The 22,190-nt window shown below is 31.4% G+C and overlaps 1 protein-coding gene across 1 annotated transcript in view; it reads right to left on the bottom strand.

Annotated features, from left to right (window-relative positions):
- LOC129962614 (amidophosphoribosyltransferase-like) overlaps positions 1-22,190 on the bottom strand; it is a 30,731-nt gene that overhangs the window by 2,770 nt on the left and 5,771 nt on the right. Inside the window, exons 2-6 of the mRNA XM_056076441.1 lie at positions 13,619-13,886; positions 8,595-8,856; positions 5,596-5,826; positions 4,074-4,201; positions 2,418-2,639 (exon numbers count right to left, since the gene is read on the bottom strand). Coding sequence (XP_055932416.1) covers positions 2,418-2,639; positions 4,074-4,201; positions 5,596-5,826; positions 8,595-8,856; positions 13,619-13,886 — 1,111 coding nt within the window. The remainder of the gene's footprint in view (positions 1-2,417; positions 2,640-4,073; positions 4,202-5,595; positions 5,827-8,594; positions 8,857-13,618; positions 13,887-22,190) is intronic.

Genomic DNA, 22,190 nt, shown 5'->3' with positions numbered 1-22,190 from the left:
ATTTCCCATTGTTTCTTTGATTGTAAAAGTAAAGTTATCGAGCGAATTAAATGTCTTACAAATTACTTCCGGTCACAAAGGATACAAAATAAAAACTATTTAATTAATGAAAATCATTTGAGAAAAATTCAGATAGCTGATGAATCCGAATTTACCAAGGTCGTAATATCAACCAGGTCACCCATAATAAGATGATCTGCCAACTAAATGATTGCAGATTTTATCGATAAATGGCTTTGTTTTCTCAACATTCTAAAAGCTCCTAACCCATATTGTTGTCTTTCTGTTTAAATTTCACCTTTAATTTTTAAGTTATTTGTATAGATTAGTTAATTTCGTTTTCATCTTAGTTTAAAAATGGAAAAACAAAACACGCATTTCAGACATACAGTAGACTCCCGATTATCCGCGGAGCGGATTATCCGCGCCTGCCGCACTAAGTATTTTTTATTTATTTATTTTTTGCTTCCAAGCAAAGAGAAAATGCTTCCAAAGCAAGAAGCAAACTCAAATGACTGATTTCTTCAAAAAGGTGTAGTTTTACAGTTATGCTTTTGTAATTACATAATACATTACAGTATTAAAACAGTACATATGTATTCATTTTTCTGTGTATCCTTGACGCCTCTCGTCAGTACAAAGCACTTTTCTGTTTTCATTAACAAAATGCATTTTAGGTTAGTTTTGAGTGATATACTAAAATATAAAGCGTTAGTTAAACATTTCCTGCTGTTTATTTTACGTTTTATTGTACATAAAACGATTTTTCAAAGCTGGAATGACTGTTTTCTCTTTCGCTATACCCGCTTTTAGCTTTTTTCGGATTATCCGCGATTTTTGTTATCCGCGGTGGCCGCGCCACCCAATTCCGCGGATAATCGGGAGTGTACTGTATATTATTTCCGAAAAGGCAGGAATGCATTGCAGGCAAACAAGAAGTTATATTCCGTAAATGGGAATAAAGCCTTGAAGGAAAGGCGATGCCAAAATTGGTTTGCCAAATTTCGTTCCGGTGATTTTTCGCTCAAAAATGTGCACAGATCTGGCCGTTGAGTTAAAGTTAATGAGAGCCATATTAATATATAGAGAGAGCCATATTAAAACCATTATTTATACGGTTCTTCATAGCATAACACCCAAGAATGTAGAGATGCTCACTGTATCGGATATATGCCTTTAAAAAAATTGAAACACCTTGCATATGTCAAGAAACTTGTTATATGAGTCTCTTATCATCTTAAGAAAACTCATTTGATGTGAAGCATTAGCATCTGCAATTCATTTATGATAATAAATTCAATTTTTGAAACGACTGACTACTGGCGACGAAAAATTAACAACAACATTGATCGAAAAAGATAAGGCGAAGCAGGATAAATCATCCCGGACAAGATCAAAAATTGAAAATTCACCAAAAAAGAATTACACTATTAGTTTGCTGATACTGTAAAGGAATTCTGCACTTTCAACTTTTGCCAAGTAACCAACTGGTTAATTCAAATGTCTTCGTTTCACAATTCACTAAACTGAGTAGTGCAGTTCAAAAAAAGAAATCAGAATTGGCAAATTTTGTTTTCCAACATGATAATGCAAAGCCTTACACGTCTTTGTCAAAAACATAAGAGCAAGGTCGGGAGGTATTGTAACTTCCACCAAATAGCACTAACCTTGTGATTTCAGATTTTCATTCAATGCAAACCTCCTTATAAATAGTAAAAAATGTTTAATGACTCTAATAATATATTATATATATTAGTTAGTAACAAAATTTTTCTTTTACAAATACCGCTAATCAATCGCTAGTTCAGCAGCTTGCTGTCTAATCCTCTCCAAAATCTTATTTTGTCGGCGACTCCGACTGCTCTCACACACGACTTTTGACGACACATACGACTTCCCTGCAAATTCAGAGTGCCTGTCTTTTATAGTTCCGGAAGGGGGGACTAGAATCCCCCAGACCAATCAGAGCGTATCTGAGTGTATCTTGGTTTCTACTGGATGGATCGTGAAACTTCTCGAACTTTCCAGTATAATCCATTTTATCGCCAAACCGCCAAATTTGTCGCCAAGCGCCGAGGTTATTAACACGGCACCCACTCAACAGATTTGTAACAATATATATATATATATATATATATATATATATATATATATATATATATATATATATATATATATATATATGCTGATAAAAACCAGAAGTTTCATGAATATTGAATTAAGACCCTGTCTGAAAGATGACACAAGATCCTCAAACAAAAACAGATCATACCGAGTTGAATAAAGTTAAATTTTCGAGTATTCATTTTAAATTTCCTTCTTATTTAAAATCCGCAATCACTTATTTGCTAAACCAATATCTTCATACACATATTTTCACCCATCCATGCTATAAAGAAGTGAGAAATAATAATTACCTCAGTAGCACCAGCTTCCCTGAGCATTCTAATAATAGCAGCAATTGTAGTGCCTCGAACAATGGAGTCATCGATTAAAACTATACGTTTATCTTTAAAATTTTCACTCAGTGGGCCGAATTTCTTTAAAACCGCCAACTGCCTTAGTCTTGTGCTAGGCTGAATAAAACTTCTACCAACATATCTGTTTTTGCTGAAAATCTCCCTATAGGCGATTCCAGACTGAAATATAAAAGTATTGCTAAAATAAAATGTCATTACACTCAAACGCTATTTCATATAATAAAAATAGTGCTTTGTCGTCGTGTTTATCAGCACTAAAAATGTAAGAAAAAACCAACTTTCACTAAAACAAATAAAATTCAATTTTCTTAATTTAAGAAATCACGTACTACGTACAAGTAAAAGAAGAGAAGACCACAGAAATATTCTTTAGTGTATTATGTCAAAAAAAAAAAAAAAAAGTGCACGAAATAGTATAATTTTTCTACATAGAACTTTTAGTTCGTAGACGGTGGAGGGGGGAAATGAAGTATAGAAATTTCAATATACTGCAATACATACAAAAATGTAAATTTTCATATATATTTCAGTATACACTTACTTTTATCGTTTTCTTTATATTTTCGTTATATTTTCACTTGCGTTTATCGTTTTCTTTCTAAATACAACTATGCATAATTAATTTTTTTAAAGATTGATAAGATTAAAAAATTAAACTACCTGAACATTTTATTTAAAAAAAAATGTACAAATATGTGCATTTAATTGATGTATTATAACAATGCATGTAAATTTTTCTTACGATAATCTAAAACTAAGTTTCCGATTTAGCCCAATACTTTCCTTGGTTTTAATTAACCGAATCATTAAATTATTTAAACAATACTAGTTGATATTTCATTGTTATTGTTATTATTATTATATTGAACTTTTCATGTACACTATCAAAACTCTAAAGGCAAACTTAAAATAGAAATATCTATATAAATTAGGAAATGGATTCGCAAAATAGAAGCTAATAACGCCAGACACACTACCATGTATTTACTGCTTTTTCCTTAACAATTTAGAAGACATCCGCAAATTTTTATTGCAGTAAGAATCGGTGAAACGTTTTTTTTTTTTTTTTTTTTTTTTTTCTTCTTCTGTTACTTAACTTATATTTCTCTTTATGAATCAAACGGGCGATTTTTGAGTGCATTATTAATCCATAATTTTTATGCGAAAATGCTTGTCCGTCATTTAGAAATTGTCAAAAAAAATTGCTTCCATATACAAACTTGTTTCAAGTGCAGGGATTTTCGATAGGGAATTTGGACTTATCTACAACAAATGGCAATACAAAAAGAAGTATTTAATTCTTTGACAAAATTGATGAGAATGACCAAATGAAATATTATTTTAATTCTTTTTTATACTTTTATTTTTAAAAATTCAATTTTGAATGAAGTTCAAAAATTTACTTCTAAAAAAGCATTCATCATATCGGAAAATTTCTCCAAGAAATAAGGAGCAAATGAATTTTATCTCATGGTTTTGGTATTCAAAATAAAATCTCCAATCACAAGAGTACAATATATACATGTAATATATGCATATCCTACAATTATAATAAATATTTAAAATGAAATATTAGAATTAAAAAAAAATTACTTCTTCAGCAAATCCAATGGCAGCAGGCGTTGATGTTTCAGGTACTGCACTCACTACATCAGCTTCAACAGGAGATTGTCTGGCCAATTGTCTTCCACATTCCATTCGTGCAGTGTACACCATTTGGCCTAAAATAAAGTTTCATTAATTCGTGTCACTAAAATCCAGAGTATCCGTCTCTCACTCTACAAATATCAATAAAAAATATACATATATATAATTTGCAACCGTAATTTAAAATAAATATGAAGCAACAGTTTTTTCTTTTTTTTTTTTATGAAGACAGAAATCGGTAAACATTGCAAGTGGTAAACATAAACATGGTGCATAAACAGGGGTGAGGAGAGAACCTGTTTATATTAATTGCAGGAATATTCCCAATAATATACCTTTTATTTAACCATTCTTTCAGATACTTAGAGGACTTTTTTCATGTTTGCCATATGATGAGGTATTGCTCAACTGACACTTTAACGTCAAAAAATAGTGTTTGAATCTTACTGTCAATCTTCTGTTTACACTGTCAATCTTCATTTAATGAATGTACAATTATTATCACAGTTTTTAAACATATGGACAAATACTTCGCATTTTGATCAAGATATTTTTTAAAAGCCTTTTATCCAAAGTTTAATATTCAGTCAGGCAGGAAATATCAGTCAACAAACAACTGTTAAAAGAGTGAGTAAAGTATGGCTCATGTGCTTCATACACGAAGGAAAATCAATCCAAACTTTGGCTAGTAGAGTTTTAAGTGACTCTATATGTCCAACAAGAACGGTCTCAATGCAACTTCCTCGTATCCTTCCAAATAAAGTATACTTTATTTGGTATATATTTGGTATACATTGCATACATACAATTTCCGCTGTCCTCTACAAAAAAAATGTTGACTATAAAAAAGGGTGTGAATACCAGATTTTTTTTTTTCAATGTCCCGCACATGAGAGTTTTGTTTCGTATTATTGTGGGGGGGGGGGACTAGGGATATTTGAAAACTTTTTTTTTTTGACCGATTGAAACCGAAATTTGGTACAGAATTATAATGTTATTAATATCATACACCAAATTTCAATATTCTAAGTCAAACGTTTTTTGAGTCAACGCATTTACAAATTTTAAAAACATATAAACTGTCGGAAAGGAATTGATACCTATCTTTAATTTAGAAGATAAAAATAGTATACCAAATTTTATAAATTCAGCTCTTTACATTTTTTAGGCAATGGACTTGCTTCTATTCGAACCGACAGACAAATTTCCTGCGAATCGCTTTCCTTTAAAATTTGATACAAATATATGAACATGGTGGGACCACTGCATATTAATTTCATTTGTCTAGCTCAGTGTTTTTGAGTTTTCATGAAGGGACAAAAAGACAGACAGGGACTGTTTTCCAGACTCAAGGAAGTCTGAAATGCAGAGATTCGTCAATTTTCGTCGTACTTTCTCCTAGTGTACGAGAACATAATTTTATTTCCTTGTCTTTTATTTTATGAAATTCAAAAGATATTGTATTTACCTTCCATATAGGTGTCCGGTCTTGCAAAATAAACGTATTCAAAAATACACAAAGACATTTTTTGGTCGTTTTGCCTGGGAACTATACAAATGGATCTGATGCCATTTTTCGTTATTTCCAAAATCTCGCCAGGTTCCACTTCGCGCAGCAGCCTTCCTGCCACCGATGGAAAGGCACAACTTTCGGAAGCAACCACGTAGCCATCACACTCATCGTCATTATCAGGAAGAACTGAAAATAAAAAAATGAATGTGAGATTTTACTTAGGTTTTTTTTTTTAATGTAAAAATAAAAGAAGCATTTATTTGATGTTTATATAATGTTATAAAACCCATCAGTGAAATAAAAGATTTTTAGGAGCAGTCACATGTGGAAGGCCAAACATAATCATATACTCTTATTAATAGTGTTAATTCTTAGAGCAGAGCTTATATTGGGGCAATAATGGGAGCAATAGCTACTCCATCTAGATTATGCCAAGATCCATTCTTACTATATGCTACACCAATCTACAAAATTATTGGAAAAAAATAACAATCGCGTGGTTTTAATGGGTCATCGCTCCTTCGTAAACCGTGGCATCTATCCGTAAGTTGAAGTATTTAAAATTCAATACAAAATAATAGTTACAAATAAACTTATTTTGGATTTGGAAATTTTGCAAATGAAAAGGAGTCAGAAAAAATTTACAGTCTTATTTTGAATTTATAAAAAGATATCGATCGATTGATTTGAAGAATAATTAAAATCCCATAAAAAGCACAAATAAAACGCCGAAAATGCGAAAATTTTCAATATATTATAATAAACACTTTTCTTTTGCACAACAAGTCACACATTAAATACATATATATTATACTACAAAATGTGCCCAGATGAAAAGGAGACTATTGCAACTAATGTATAATTTTAGTTAGGCAAGTAAGAAGCATATTAAGCTGCTTGGATAAGTGCAAGCAGACCAGCAAGAAAGAAATGTTTGTGTAGTTGTCAAATAATTTCGCACGATAGTTCAACAAAGGTAGAGGTAATATTTTGTATGAGAATAGCAAAAACATACAGACGGAATACATTAACTTATGGTCTGAAAATTAGAATGTCCAGTAATGAAAAGTATTAAGTTTAAGTCGGTAAAACTCTACTTTAAAGCAGTTGAAATGCATGGAAAGGAAAAGAAAGCTTAGAGAATGCACATTAATAAGAGTTCTTCAATGATTAATGAGTGAACAATAGTAGAACTTACCTAATTCGAAACTGACGAAGAATAATACATATTAGCGACATGAATGATAGTGCGCCACAAGTTTCCTATACGACAGTTCCAAGCGCAAGCCATACTATCTGTGGCTCAGTACTACCTTATCTTGCTCTGTATGGCAATTTGCAGTGTTTCTAGTAAATAGAAAGCCCATGGATAATTTTCATGAGAAAAAGACGAGTTACAGAATAATCTACTCTGTCTGTCTTCTGGCGTCATAATGCGCCGGGTCTGGATATATTTGCCGGTAGAGCATAAAATGGCGGCATTCCAGATTCTCATGTCTAAAAAATTTCATTTTGCCACTAAGGTCAGAAAAGTGATTGTTTTTTTTTTTTTTTTGTTTTTGTTTGTTTTTTGTTTTTTTTTTTTATCACTAAAAAAATCTTCTACTCATCAACCGGCTGAAACGTGAAATAGAGGTCAATGGGACAACAAAACATCGTTGGGACCTAAACAGGTCATTCAAAACAAGAACAGCCGCACGCTCTCGAAAGAGAATACTATTTAAGGACATCGCTAAGCTAAATGTAATCAAGAAGGAATCAATCTGTTAAAAAGTTTTGGGCGAAAGTCCTCATATATCTTTCCGTAACTTCCTCACGTGATCCCCATATCTTCGGTCCCTTAAAAACTCACTGAAAAGTCAGGATTCCCATGTGACATAGAAGGGATATAAGGGGGAAAACTGATCAGTCAAGAATTAAAACCCTTTCAAAATGTGGGTTGGACAGGTCTAAAATAACTGTACAACGCCAATTATATGCAGACACCATGTTACGCGTGAACTACAATTAAAATATTCTTGTAACTACAGTCTCTTTTTCATTTGGGCACATTTTTTATAATGATGAGCTTATTACTAAGGAATTTTGTTAGTATTTTCATGCCAATTTATTTATGTATGCATGCGGTTTTATTAGTAAGGAAATAATATGCATAAGCGAATACCCTTTTCACCGTTTTCCATAACATTTTCATTTCCATTTGAAATCGGCAATCCATTGAGCTTAAACAGATCTGAAGAAAAATCTTCTACAAGTGATGAGGAATGCAAAAGAGTGAGTATTAGCCACAAACATTTAAAGCACATAAATAAAAAGCGTTAAAATTCTTTTAAAAACATAAAAGATGTGAATTCAAAGCGAAGCAGGTAACAAACACAAAACATCTACATAAAAGACACACTACATAAAAGCATACATATAATATTTTAAAATTAAAAATAATATTTCGTGTATTAGAATTATCACATAAAATTTACTCTGTTACCAAGAACGACAACTCGTTAACTCAAAAATGAAAATTGTTGTAAAATTTATTTTTCCAAATGTTTTATGTCTTCTATTTAAACAAATGTTATACAACCATATCAAATGCTAAATTTTGGATAATGCAGCAGAATTTAAAATCTTTCCAATTTGAAACAGAAAAGTGATCTGAAAATATACATAAAATCAGTGGCGTACAAACAAGGTGGACGAAGAAAGGGAGACGCTGGTGACAGAATTTAAAGGGATGTATGCAATTTTTAGTTAAATATAATAAGAGAAAATCATGACTTCTGATAATGATAATGATCAGAGGAAATGGGGTGAATAAAAACTGTCTTAGGCGCCACTCATCCTTATTATATCGCTGATCGAAATATGTTAGTTTTTATCCATGAAAAATCATTATCTTTTGTCCAATAAAACAATGGTAACCAGTATCTGATATACTGCAATAACCAATGACATACCTTTCGTTCCTCTCGGTGGTATAAGTTTTCCAACGCATAATGGCCTGAGCCCATAAGGATCTCTGACTGCATAGATAGTGTCCCCGCTCATGATGAGCAGGGAATAGGCAGTCTTTGTGCGCTTCATCAGATTCTGGATTCGGGCAACCCAATCGGGACTGTCCTCTGTTTCATTATTCGGTTCAGGTGGAGGAAGGCACAAAGTCTGAATCATAAGCTCACTGTCCGATTCTGTAGATAAACCGACTCCTCTTCCCATGATCTAAAATAAAATGCATAATGGAATAAATAGAAGCATTACGAGGGTAATTAACAATTCAGTGCAACTCTGAATTTATATTTTTATTTCAATACAAACATTCTTTATTATTTGATTAAATATGTTGAATCAAAATTATAATCGTGCGTAGTTCAGTTTTACTAATGAGATTTCTGTTTTGTAACACAAGTAATATAAAACATGACTCTGAAATTCATATTCGCTTTGCAATCGATTTTGATGTTACATATAAACAACATATTTATCATAATATTTTATAGACTATCATAGTATCTGTGAACTGAATCTTGCGAAAAACATGATATTATAAAATTTATTCAAAACGAAAACTCAAAGCTACCAAATTTGTTTCTGATTACATTTTGAGACATAGATGTCGAGTAAGAAATTTTTAAATTTTTAACAAAAATTTGAATTAATTAAAAATCAATCGAAATTTTAATGTCTTTTCTACAATAAGATCGGAGCATATTATCATGCAAAAAAGCATTATTCCACCAATTTTAAATTTTAAAAAAAATTAGTAATAATCATTTTATTTTCGCACCTTTTTTTACTCTAATTTATACATTTTTTTAAAAAAATTTAATATGTCTTCGTTTTAGTTACTGCATTTATACACAGTATGTTTCTATGATATTAAATATTTATTTGTGCGCATATATTTATGTATTTATAACTGATATGTCATTAAGGGCAAATTTGAAAAATAAAATAAATTTTAATTCTAGTCAAAAACGTTATCATTTTACGATTTTCAGACATACAATTCGAATCTTTTATATTTTTCCCCTTAGAAAAATAACAATGACAACATATAAAACGAACCACATAATAAAAATGATTACATGTAATAAATGGAATTTTTGCAATACAAAGCTGCACAATCTGCTTTGTGGTCAAGCAATGTTTCATTTACACTAATGCTGAAATTTATTAGCAATATTAATTATTATCAGTATGACATTTAACTGAAAAATTACAATACCGTGTATACCATTAGACGAATAGACCACAGAGTCAATCCTATGCAGTAATATAATTGAATGTTAGATTAAATAATCCATAGATTGTTGACTACATTTCTAAGAAAAGAATCCGCTTCTAAAAGGGGTCGTCAAGGAAGCCGTAGAGTTACTAGTGTCATCATTTGCAGTTAACTGCAAAGGGACAGAGAACTATATACCAACCAACCTCAAATCTTCTCTTGTAGCAGCTACTGGAAGTCTGGTATCCAGATCAGCTGTCGAGAAGAAGCGAGTCAGAGTCAATCCTATGTAGCAAGATAATTGAATGTTAGCACTTTGGTAATTCATAAATTGTGAACTACATTTCTAAGAAGAAAATCCGCTTCTTGAAGGTATCGCCGAGGAAGTCATGGAGCTACAAGTTAATTGCAAGGAACCAAAAATCCATATACCACCAACTCGAAATATTTTCGCGTAGCTACTGCTAGTAATCCATAGTAATGACTTCCAGCAACAGCGACGCGAAAACATGTCTAAAATAAAATCTTTTGTGTGGAGTTAGTTTAGTTATATTAACGTCCCGTTTGAAGCAACACTAGGGCTATTTTGGGACGGACCTCGTAATTTTGAACCGCGGTCAGATGACGAGGACGACACCTGAGCTGGCACCCCCCTCTCCACACCACACCACACCAGCGGGAGGACGTTTGGTCAGGACGGATTTAGCGTGTAACTGACCCCCTTACACGACGGTTCTTCGGTGGAATCGGGTCTGACCTGAAACCCTCCGGTTCCGAAGCCGAGACCTTACCACCAGGCCACCGCGGCCCATCTTTTGTGTGGAAGTCATACCCATACAGAAGACTTTATGAAGGAGGTTCGTATACAAGACGTACAACACTGTATATTTGTTTCTACATATCGCCATCGAAATAAAAAAAAGTTTAATTGGGCACGTACATATGTCATTTGGAGTACAAGCTAGTGCTTTCTGTACTTTCTGCTGATGACTATATATTTTTTTTCAAAATTATTCAAGAAGATTGCTGGTCTCACGGAAGCCAGAATCCCCTATGAAAGAGACGGATTTTCTTGGAACTCATTGTATCTGGGCAAATATTTCCTTAGATGGTCGTAATGCTTTATATATCTTATGGAGAGGCATCGATAGTACTCAATTGTATTAAGAAAAATTCTTGAATAAATGCAATGGGCGATTCCTTTATTCAACAAGACTATAAAACTAGTCTAATATCATACATTTCAGTTAGTGGAGAATTATCATAGTGAAGAAAATATTGTGCATTGGAATAACCCAGAAAGTTGTTTAGATTTCAAACTGACTAAGCATGTTTGGTATGCTCTAAAGGAGCGATTTCTAAGTAAACTCATTTCGGCATTTAACAAGTCCCCCCCTGCAATAATTAATTAAATAAATTCGAACTGCGTTAATGCATCAATTTAGTTAGTAGCATGATGTGAATCATATAATAATATCATATGTAATGAATATGTAATATCGAACCAGTAGTTGTCAGAGATTATTACTTTCCATATTGAAGATAATTGCATACTTATTTTAAATATTATTTTCATTGGTATGTTCTCATTCTATTTATTTTCAGAATAAAAATATACTTTGGTTTTTCTTATATATAAACAATTTTTATATTAATAATTTTTTTCTTCCATGAAAAAAATTTTAAATTAAGTTTTTGCGAAATTTTATTGATTGCCAACGAATTAAAATTTTAAAAACTAAATTTATCTCATTTTTCTGTAATGTTTGAAACCATTTAATGCATTGTCAGTTTGACTCACCACTGAATATATATAAATTATACCTCTAGAAATTACTTTTGCAATCAAGAATTTTGGTGACCTTGAAGTTAAATAGATAAAACCTAAGCAACTAGAGCCAATCTTCAAGTAACGGCAAAATTCGCAAATATTTAAATATGATTAAATATACTGACAATAGCTGTTGTTGCAATTGATTTTTATCAGTAATTGATTATTAGCAAATAACAGCGGTAAAGGGGTTATTTGTAAGTCGAGATTTTACTATTTGTTGCACTATCTTATCGCTTACTCGCAGTAGCGAATGTGACACATAATATATTTTAAAGATAAGTTCTTGATATTTCTGTGTAACAAATCTATGTGATTAAATTCCTTTTTCACAAACCAATGGTAATCGTTCGAATAATGTTTTTTGGTCACATTTAAAGAAAGATATGAAAAAAATGAAATGGATCTTTTGAAATATTAAATGAAATTACAGTTGCTTCTTTCATTTTAATTAACATATTATATTTATAAAAAGCATTCAATGAGTATTTGTAAATGATTTTTTCCCTATCGTTTCAGTTTAAATGTATCCAGAAACGTGTATATCACTATCTTTGGCCCAGTACTGGAGAGAGGATGGTGGCGAACTAGATTCAATTTTGAATTATACAAACTCTATAGACAACCACAGATAACACTGGTTATCAGGAGCAATAGGTTAAGAAGGCTCGGCCATATCTGGAGGAGCCCTGAAAACAGCGCCCTCAAAATATTCAGTTTTAAAAATCCTATGGAATTCCTGGCCAGAGGAAAACCTCCAACTACTGGATGACGTGGAAAGAGACACGAGTGCTCTGAGGATAAAGAACTGGAAGGGAGTTGCAGGGGCTGGAAAGTGCACGTGGTTGAGGACCCCAAGGTCTATTGTGCTCATGAAGAAGAACATGTATATCAATAAATTTTTTTAAGTTGGGTAGTATATTTTTGAGCTAGTATTTCCATGCATGCCATATGCGTGGCATTACATTCTTTATACTATCTCTACTATAAAAAAAATATAGAATCCTGTTCTTCTACAATCTGTTTTTTTTTAAGCCAAATTCATTATAAGTCAAAAAATTAAATGATGTTACTCAAGTAATTTATATTTCAAAAACTGGCAACTTGTTGTTGACCATTTACAAATGAAGCTTGAAAAGCCGTAAAGATCGTCAACATATTTTTGACGGTAGATTTTCGAAGAAGTTGTTACACATGGATGGTGAATAATAAAGAATCGGAAGACGTCATATGATCTCCCCTGTCAGCAATAATTGGCGTAAAACGCTTGGTTTCTGATTGGTTGAGTGAAACAAGCAGTAAACATATCGTCCCATGGGCAGCTCGCTCTAAGCAAGCTCAGCGCATAGTAATCCAATTTTTATCGGCAAAAGGTGTTACTGAAATCGACGTTTGCAGTTGAATATTTTAGGACTGAGCCCATGTCATGAAGTGCAGTTTTCAAATGGTGCAGTGATTCCAATCATGCGATCACTGTTGATATGCCACGAGCAGGTCAATCACATCCAATCGATAGAGTAAAGATTATTGTAACATATACTTAGTTTTATATGCATTCTTCAATACATTTCGGCTCTATTAAACATATGCCAACAAAAATTTAAATTACTTCGCAATAAACCTTTTTAAAAGATTTTATGGTGTGACGACGTTTCCCATCTCATCTCTATTTCATTCGTGGACATATTTCCAATAACCGTTAAATTTCTCTTGGCACATTTAACCATTTACAAAAAAAAGAGTGCATGTTCTACTACATGGAATAATGCCACCAGAGTCATAATTTCTTTTTCATTTGATTGAATCCTGTATAAAACATGTATAAAGCTAGTAAAAATTGTAAATTCCTATAAGGCACCTCCTAATTAATACCAAATATGAGTTTGCAATGACGAAGGAATTTTTAACAAATTACGTATACTCACTTCTCTGCGTAGTTCTGAAGCATTAACAAGCTCACCGTTGTGAGCCAAAGCTAATTTGGCATGTTTCATATTTACAACAAATGGCTGAGTGTTGAGATGCTCTGTGCCTCCTAGGGTTGAGTACCTGGTATGTCCGATACCCAGGTTGCCTTTCAATTTGGCTAGATCGTCTTCCTTAAATGCATGACTGACTAAACCAGACCCCTTGTGGGTTCGCATGATGTGCTTGTCCCCATTGCTGGACACTATTCCACAACTCTCCTGGCCTCTGCAAACAGGAAAAACTGGTTAGTTAATTTTTTTGTAGTATATTATCAATTATTTAGCTGACGATGTTGCTCGTGGTGAAATTATTTTCAAAATATTTAGGTGAAAAAAAATACTTTAAAATAAAGCAAGAAATGAAATACTTTTAAGAATTTTGCATATTATAAAAATGATTTTTAAACCCCTTTGCTTCTGATTAATTACAAAATGCTAATTTTTTTTTTTTTTTTTTTGCTAAATCGGAAGATTATTTTCTACAATTTATTAATATTTATAGGATAGTACAAAATTTAATTAAACATTGCAAGTTGCATTTACAATATTATGATTCAATGGTAATATCGAGGGCAAAATAATCTTTTCTAAATATGGAAATATGGTTTTTAATTTGAAAAATGAACTATTAAATGAATTATGACGAAACCCTCACTAAAACCTCCTTTGTGCGTCTCAATATTTTCTAGCAGAATTGGAAGAAACTCTTTTTAGTAGTTAGGATCTCTGTAGCATATAAACTATAACACGTTTCATATATTGCTATACTAGTAACAATGTACTTGCACTGTTGTAAATTTATCTTCCAATAAATCTATACTATACATTTTAATAGGTGTCCTATTTTCTTAATTCTTAAATAAGAGCCCTGTGTTTTTCTTGTCCCATGTTCTTTTGCAAATATAATAATTTTTTGTATACATTTAAGATTGGAAATAATATATTGGAACACTCAGTATATAAGAGAGAAATTATAGTATTTATTAATTTTCGGAAGTTTTACAAAATAGAAACCATGGTTTAATCTATGGAATTTTACGGTAACTCGATAATATCGTCTCAATTAGTTTAGTTAAATTTAGTTTTATTAACACTGTGTTTTGAAATAACATACCGGTGATTGTAAGAACAACCTCGTCATTTGAACCATAATCAGATGACACGGATGGTTATCTTTTCCAAATCCTCACGCCACACTAGCTGGGGAATGTTTGAACCTCGACTTCAAAGAGTATCAAGCTCATACAAAAATTAGATACTTATTCTCTCTAAATCTGAACATAAAGCAGCTCTTTAATGGTATTGGGTTTCGAATCTGCATTATCTCGATCTGAAGGTCGAAAAAAAAGTAATATAATTGTCTGCATTATCTCGATCTGAAGGTCGAAAAAAAAGTAATATAATTGTCAAACTTAATCGCATCAGGCCACTACTATGGTATATTCACTATTATTGTATTCGCTAATTATCATGCATTGCACAGTAGGATCATAATCAGATTTAATAAATACACCGCTTAGCTTTCCCGTTGCTATCGGCTTGAATTTCTGTTGATACCGGAAGAAATATACTTCTATAAGCCTTACTACAGTTTTTTTTTTTTTTTTCCCCCTGTTAACTTTAATTGTTGAAGATTGAGTGCAGAGCTGTCAACCAGTTTATAGAATTAATTTCTGTTCGATTCGTTTCATAATGAAATATTTCGTCATACCCAGTTTCCAGGTTAACGAACTACGTAATGCCCATCTGTTTCTCCTTTTGAATCGGGATTTCTCAACTTTATCACAACACTAGATTCGTAAAAAATAATAATAATCCCTTTAACGTAATAACTTTTAAACATGAATCAATGGTATCAATTAGTGATAAAGAAAATGGTATTAAAATTAAAATAGTTATTCGATAAATTTTATTGAATTCATTTTCAGTACCATAGTTCAAAAATCCTAAATACAAAGATCCTTCTAAATTGGTTGCTTTCTACACAGAACAGCAGGTCTAAAGAATGAGAAATCTAAATTAATACATAAAAATCCAGCTATTCATTGATTCAAATTAAAACAAGAAACATAATACGTACTTTTCGAAGTTGATTTTGATTATATAGTTATTTTTAGCAATATATTGAATGATTACCGCTAATATTTCATTTAGAACTTTCTACAAAATATTACTTTAAATTTAAATAATGAATTATTTGTGTTCCATTTAATATCAATTCCTACGGAGAATTTCAATTTCGATTCAGGGACCGATAAAGTTAGTGAGCACTAAAGCATATTTGATGATTCAAAGAAAATAAGAGGCCGTGGTGGCCTGGTGGTAAGGTCTCGGCTTGTGAGCCGTAGGGTTTCAGGTTCGAGACTCCATTCCACCGAAGAACCGACGTGTAAGGGAGGTCTGTTGCACGAGGTTCTCCCCAAAATAGCCCTAGTGTTGGTTTAAACGGGACGTTAATATATCTAACTAACTATCAAAGAATTTAAGAATAGTATCAACACTTAATCAAGTATATGTGGCCCTATTCCTATCTGTTTTATTATTTTCTTTCAGTTATTGCAGTATTTTCAAACACTAATTAGCTTCTTAAGTAATATTCCACAGAAATATGGACACCGCATAATCATCATAATAAACAAATAAAACATTTTAACAAATTTATTAAAATAAAAAATTAATTTGAAATAAATCATTAACATGTTAATAAAAGAAATGTGTTCATACGCGAAACAAAATTAACACGTTTACTAAACGAAGGGTCTCATATTGTGCACTACTTGGACCCCAAAATACCTAAATCAGCCACTATTTGTGAAGCAGCATATATTAAATTTTTCATTAATTATAATACTAGCTGTAATGAATATAAAACTGAATGCACACCAATTGAAAAGTTATCGCCAAGAGAAATCAGCATGTGGAAGAAATTTTACGTCAGCAAATATACTCCACACGTTGTTGAATTCAATGCTTTATCGATCAGATTAAAGGATGGGTCACAGACATTTTACGTTCACAACCAACAGATAAGAGTAGAGAGAAGATTCTGATGCAACAATCTACGCTCTTGCGATTCATGTCATAATCGAGAAATTTCAAGGACTAGATAAAGAACAAAAGGAAAGCGGCTAAATTATGTTTTGAAAAAAAAGCGTAACACGGGTAACAATACATCGCACAACATTAAAAACATTTTTAAAGGAAGAAGAAAAATGAAGTCATATCCAATGTTCGGATTGTAAGGAACAAATTAGCAAGCGCAATCTCCTCGAAATTCCTTACCATACTACCTAACAAAAGTGTGACGTTACGCTACTGCGTCACCAATTAAGTTATGTGAACGCTATAAGTGCTCAAATTTTTATTTTCAAAGTCCCACAGATTAGAATTCTCTGCTTCGTGATATATAATAAAGAAAACTAAATATGAGCATTGAAAATACTCTTCTATGAACCGACTGAAACCAAAATTTAACACCGATAATAATGTTTTTAACAAAATCACATTCCAAATTGCATGTATTTAAGACGTTGCGTTTGTTAACACTTTTGCATGTATGCAAACGTACAGAGAAACAGTTGATCAAGTTTTTGACGAATCTAATTCAACAATTAACCTATATTTTAGATGCAAAAACTGTGTGCTAAACTTTAATCGTCTCTCTCAGCGCCTTGCAGTTATCATTCACTTGCATTTGGGTAGACAGACCTACTGTAAATGGATTTCTTTAAAAATTGATAGAAATCAGTAAATTTGGCAGAAAAACCACATACCGATTTTCACCCATATAACTCAAAGTAGTTTTGAATTATCGTTTTCACGGACAGATATAATTCTGAAAATGCGTTTGTCAGACTGAGGAAAATCTAAAACGAAATAATTTATCAAAATATCGAAATCGAACTTTTTACTATACTTTCTCTCCGCTTATGAGAAAGTACAAATTTTCGAAGGCATCCGGACTTCTGAGAACAACAGAAAAATTACTCAAATAAATCAAGCAAACTAAAAAAAATCTGAAGGAACCAGATTTCTGAATTAAGCAGATCAGTTCAGATCTTGAGTCTTTGTACTAGATTGCCCCCTTTGGATTTCTGATTAATTCAGAAATCTGGTTTCTTTTTACAGTAAATAATTATTACCAATCCTTTTCACAGTAAATAGTTAATACGAATACCTGTGAAAGTGTTTTTCCTCGATTGAACATACATATACATGGCGATTAGCTCCATAGCATATGCAGAAAAACATGCATGTATTTTGGAACAATAACTTCTCCGTTTGATCAATTTCATCCAAATTTTATATCTCATTCAAGAACTGAAATTCATGCTGTCAGCTTAAGTTTTTTTTATTTTTAATAATTGTGTTCGCACATTCTCGAATTGGTGCACCTACAGATAGTCCTCGCATGGATTTAGTTACAAATTTGATAAAGATGTACTATTTTGTCGATAAAATTATATACTATATTTCATCCAACTAACTCGGTGCGTTTTCCACTTAGTGTGTTTAAATGCAAGTTGATAAAAGTACAGGAAAAATGTCTTCTCAATTTGACTGAAATTTACAATTATCACGCACCAAATTTCATCACCCAGATTAGTAGTGTTTTGGAGCTATTGTATATGCAGATGGAAGGAGTTATCATATAGACAGGCAAACATAACAGTATATTTTTTTCTTCGCTCTCAGATAGATCTAAAATGTGCAAATTCACCAAAATCTCGAGATCAAAGGTTTTAACAATTACAACACTTTTCTACTTAAAAAATAAATATTTTATCAAGTCAAATTTAAATTTTGAAAAACTTATTTTCAAGGAACTTGCAACCCAAGAAGTAACAACCTGCCGAATTCCTTTCTGTGACCCCATAGCCTGTAGAGCGTTTCGTACGTTTTTTTCATAATGTAATTTATAAATAACATGCTCACTTATAAATAATGCGTTATAAATGCCTCATCAGTGACACATCATCGACATACTAACCAAACTCATTTATTAGTATTAGCTGTTTAGAGAGAATCACAAAATAATCTTTGCGATCAAAGTTGATTTTGAAATAGGTACATCTTTATTAGTATATTAATTGTTTAAAGAGAATCCTGAACTCGGAGAAAATGAAGGGCCAAATGAATAATATTCGAATTTATGTTAACCGCAAAAATATAGGTATGATTTTTAAAATATGAAAAAGAACAAGTACAGCAATTTTCCCCTTGATCTTTGGTCTCTATTCTGTTACCTACTTCAAGATCAACCTTGATCACAAAGATTATTTTCAAAACTGAACCAATGTGAATTTCAATAGTTCTGTATCTTGCATCACTCTAATTTCTTTCGATAAGAGAAAAATATCAAGTGTTCTCTTTTCGAGTTTCTCTAAACCATATCACACTGATTTATGTAAATGGTATAGTAAAGAATGTTGTATTTGATCATTTTTTTTTTTTTTCCGATTGGCATATTTAGTTCTGTAACTAAATCCCTGTAAAAATCGGATGTGCTTCGAATCTGATTAAAATTAGTTCACGTGCCGGACTAGAATTTTGTTTCAGTGTTAATATTTGAAAAGCACGCAATGGCAACGTTGAAAAATATGATGGAATGCGTAAGCAATACGAAAATGAGGTTGATTATATAATGGCATAAAATAATATATTCACAAATATAAGTAAATATAAAAGTTATCTTTTTAAACCATTACCATTCAATTTGGGACCATTATAAAACTGGTCCCAAATTGAAATTTTGTTCCTTGATAGTAGCTTGAAATTTCGTCGTCTACTAGCCTTGGGGGGGGGGGGGGAGATCTTCAGCAAAATCGAATGTTTCTCGAGAATTAAAGTACCAACGTTTCCTTGGAATATGAAGTACAGTTCTCTCTCTCTCTTTTTTTTTCCCCGGCTTTCTATTTCTTTTTCAACTACAAGTCTTTCTTCACAGCAACAAGCTTTTGTCTTTTTCAATAGCAACTCTTTCTTTTTTAGCAGAATATCTTTGATTTTTGTATTCCATTATATTTTTCATTGCTGCCATCGCGTATATTTCAAATATTATAATAAAATAAAATTTTAGTTCAAGCACGTGAGCTTATTTGTATAAGACTATGTAGCCCAACTTACTTCTGTTTGTTGTTTACAATCCTAAATTTCATACAGATGTATATTTTGAAGATATCAAAACAACCGAATTTCATCAAATTAACTTATTAAATTTTTGAGTTATATATTCAAGCTAATCGACTTGAATGTATAAACTGTGTGACATGTATAGAGACAAAGGTTTTAATCCTTCATTTAATCGAACTTCAATACGACTTTTATTTAAAAACAAGTTTTCGTATGTTAAGTTGATCAGATTTTTAAAACATATGATTAGAAAGTTGGGATACAGCGAATATTTATAAATACTAATAACCGAAGTCAACTTTTACTTCTTTGGAAACAAAGATGTATTGAGAAAAAAATGAAATAATCAAATACTCTACTTGGAGATTCTGACGAATTTACATATTTTAGATTTTCGAAAGATCAAATGGATATTGAACCATGTGCATGTGTTATGTCATTTGATTTTTCACATCTGCATAATGGTTGGGTATCGATATTCATATTTCCTGAAAAATAAGCAATGAATCGCTGTCTTCAAGCGATTTAAAGTTTACAATCCTATCCAAAGTTATGTTTTAAAATTTAAAATACTTTCCATATATTATTGAGTATGAACTTTCATCTAAAATACATTTACTAATTATATATCGTTAATTTTTTTTAAAAATATTAAGCTGAATCCACAATATTTCCTAGAGAAGTTAGTAATTTGTCATCAAGTACAAGAGCCGCAAAAATAGTTGCAATAAGTCGCATATCCCGGACGGCCCGCGAGTTAAACATGCTTATAATCAATTGTATATTATCTGCAGGTAAAGTTCCAAATTTTTCTCGAGTTTGAATTAATTATTCCATTTTTGTTTTTTTTTTCGTCAGTAGCTAATTATTAACGTCACCAACGTGGCTCCTCCGTTTTATTCAAAGAACAGGATTATGTTTGGCATATTAACCAAAAGATCATAATAAAAAGGGTTAATATTTGGCATGAAGGAAATGAATCGCCTCCACGTGCTGATATGAAATCAAAGCATATGCTTTTCTACCAAGTTCAAAGTTTTGATTCTTCTGTTGACAGAAGGTGAATTACCTCCATATCTACATTATTCAGCCATTGAACTAAATGCGCCATTCCCAACATCGTCATCATGTCAATGAATTTGTTAGCACTTCATATCAACAAAGAACAGGATATATTTGGTTTTCTGTTGCAAAATAATATATACAATATATCAACAAAACAACTACTAAGGAGAGAGTTATTAAATTTTGAAAGAGGATTAATGTGTTCTAAAATAAATCCTACAATTATATTTCAGAATAAAATATATCTGCCGTCCATCTTTCATCAATAGTTCCGAGTGTTTCTGATTTATGGAGAAAGTAAAACGCACTTTTCATCAAACGCATTACATTAAGGTCTTAATTCTGGATGAATGTTTACAAAGCAAACAAACAAAAAAGTGGAAGAAATCGGTCAGTAAAGCATTGCTCGGTGAAATAAGAAAGAGGAAATTCGTTCTGCTTTTGAGGTGTGGGCTCACTAAGGATTGATCATCGACCTAGAATTATCAATTTTTTTTTGTTTTTTTTTTTTTTTACCTATATGATAGAACATATTTAAAAAATCTATATACATTTTTTAAAAGTTCTAAAAAATTAATTATCTATATATAAATTTTAATATCCAAGCATTTTTTTTTTTACTTTTACTTTTTTATCATTATTTTTAACAAATACATACCAAAATTGCAAAATAAGTCTGACATTGCCGAAAAATAAAATTTAAATGAATGAAATAAGATTATATTCCATGTTTTTCCTCTAAAAAAAACTGACAATAACAGAGATTATTAAGAACAGAAGAAAATGGAAAAAAATTTCATAATTGAGAGCTGTTGACTAGTCTTCAATAATTCAAATTTATTTTTTTAATAAATATTGTCATGTTATTTCATTGAATTAATCTATTCATATTTATAAAACTATATATATTATTAAAGTGATACAGAAATCGCTTTTATTACGTATTGCCGAATGGCAAAAGTCAAATGTAAACAAACCATCATATGAATGTCGAACTGCTTCAATGAACTTTTTTACAATTGTATTGAATTCAATACTCAAAATAGCTAATTAATGGAGTAGTAAAATATTATTATTAAAAATATTTTGGGAATAGTTCGCCGTCACCAAAAATGTACATTCAGTCAGAGGAAATAAAAGAAATCAAGAAATATGTTTCAACCAGAAAATTTAATAGAGGACATTAATAGACTTAACCGTCACAAGAAGGGTAATCGTTATGACTCGTCTTTGAAAATTGATGTTCATATATTCCAAAACAATTATCTTTAAAAATACTCTTTGTATTATCTTAAGACTAAAAAAAATTGCCAATTTAATGATATCAATTTCA

Source organism: Argiope bruennichi, chromosome 3, assembly GCF_947563725.1.
Source record: "Argiope bruennichi chromosome 3, qqArgBrue1.1, whole genome shotgun sequence".
Classification (NCBI taxonomy): Eukaryota; Metazoa; Arthropoda; class Arachnida; order Araneae; family Araneidae; genus Argiope; species Argiope bruennichi.
The sequence above is the reverse complement of the archived record's forward strand: the minus strand, read 5'-3'. Positions and strand labels throughout refer to the sequence as shown.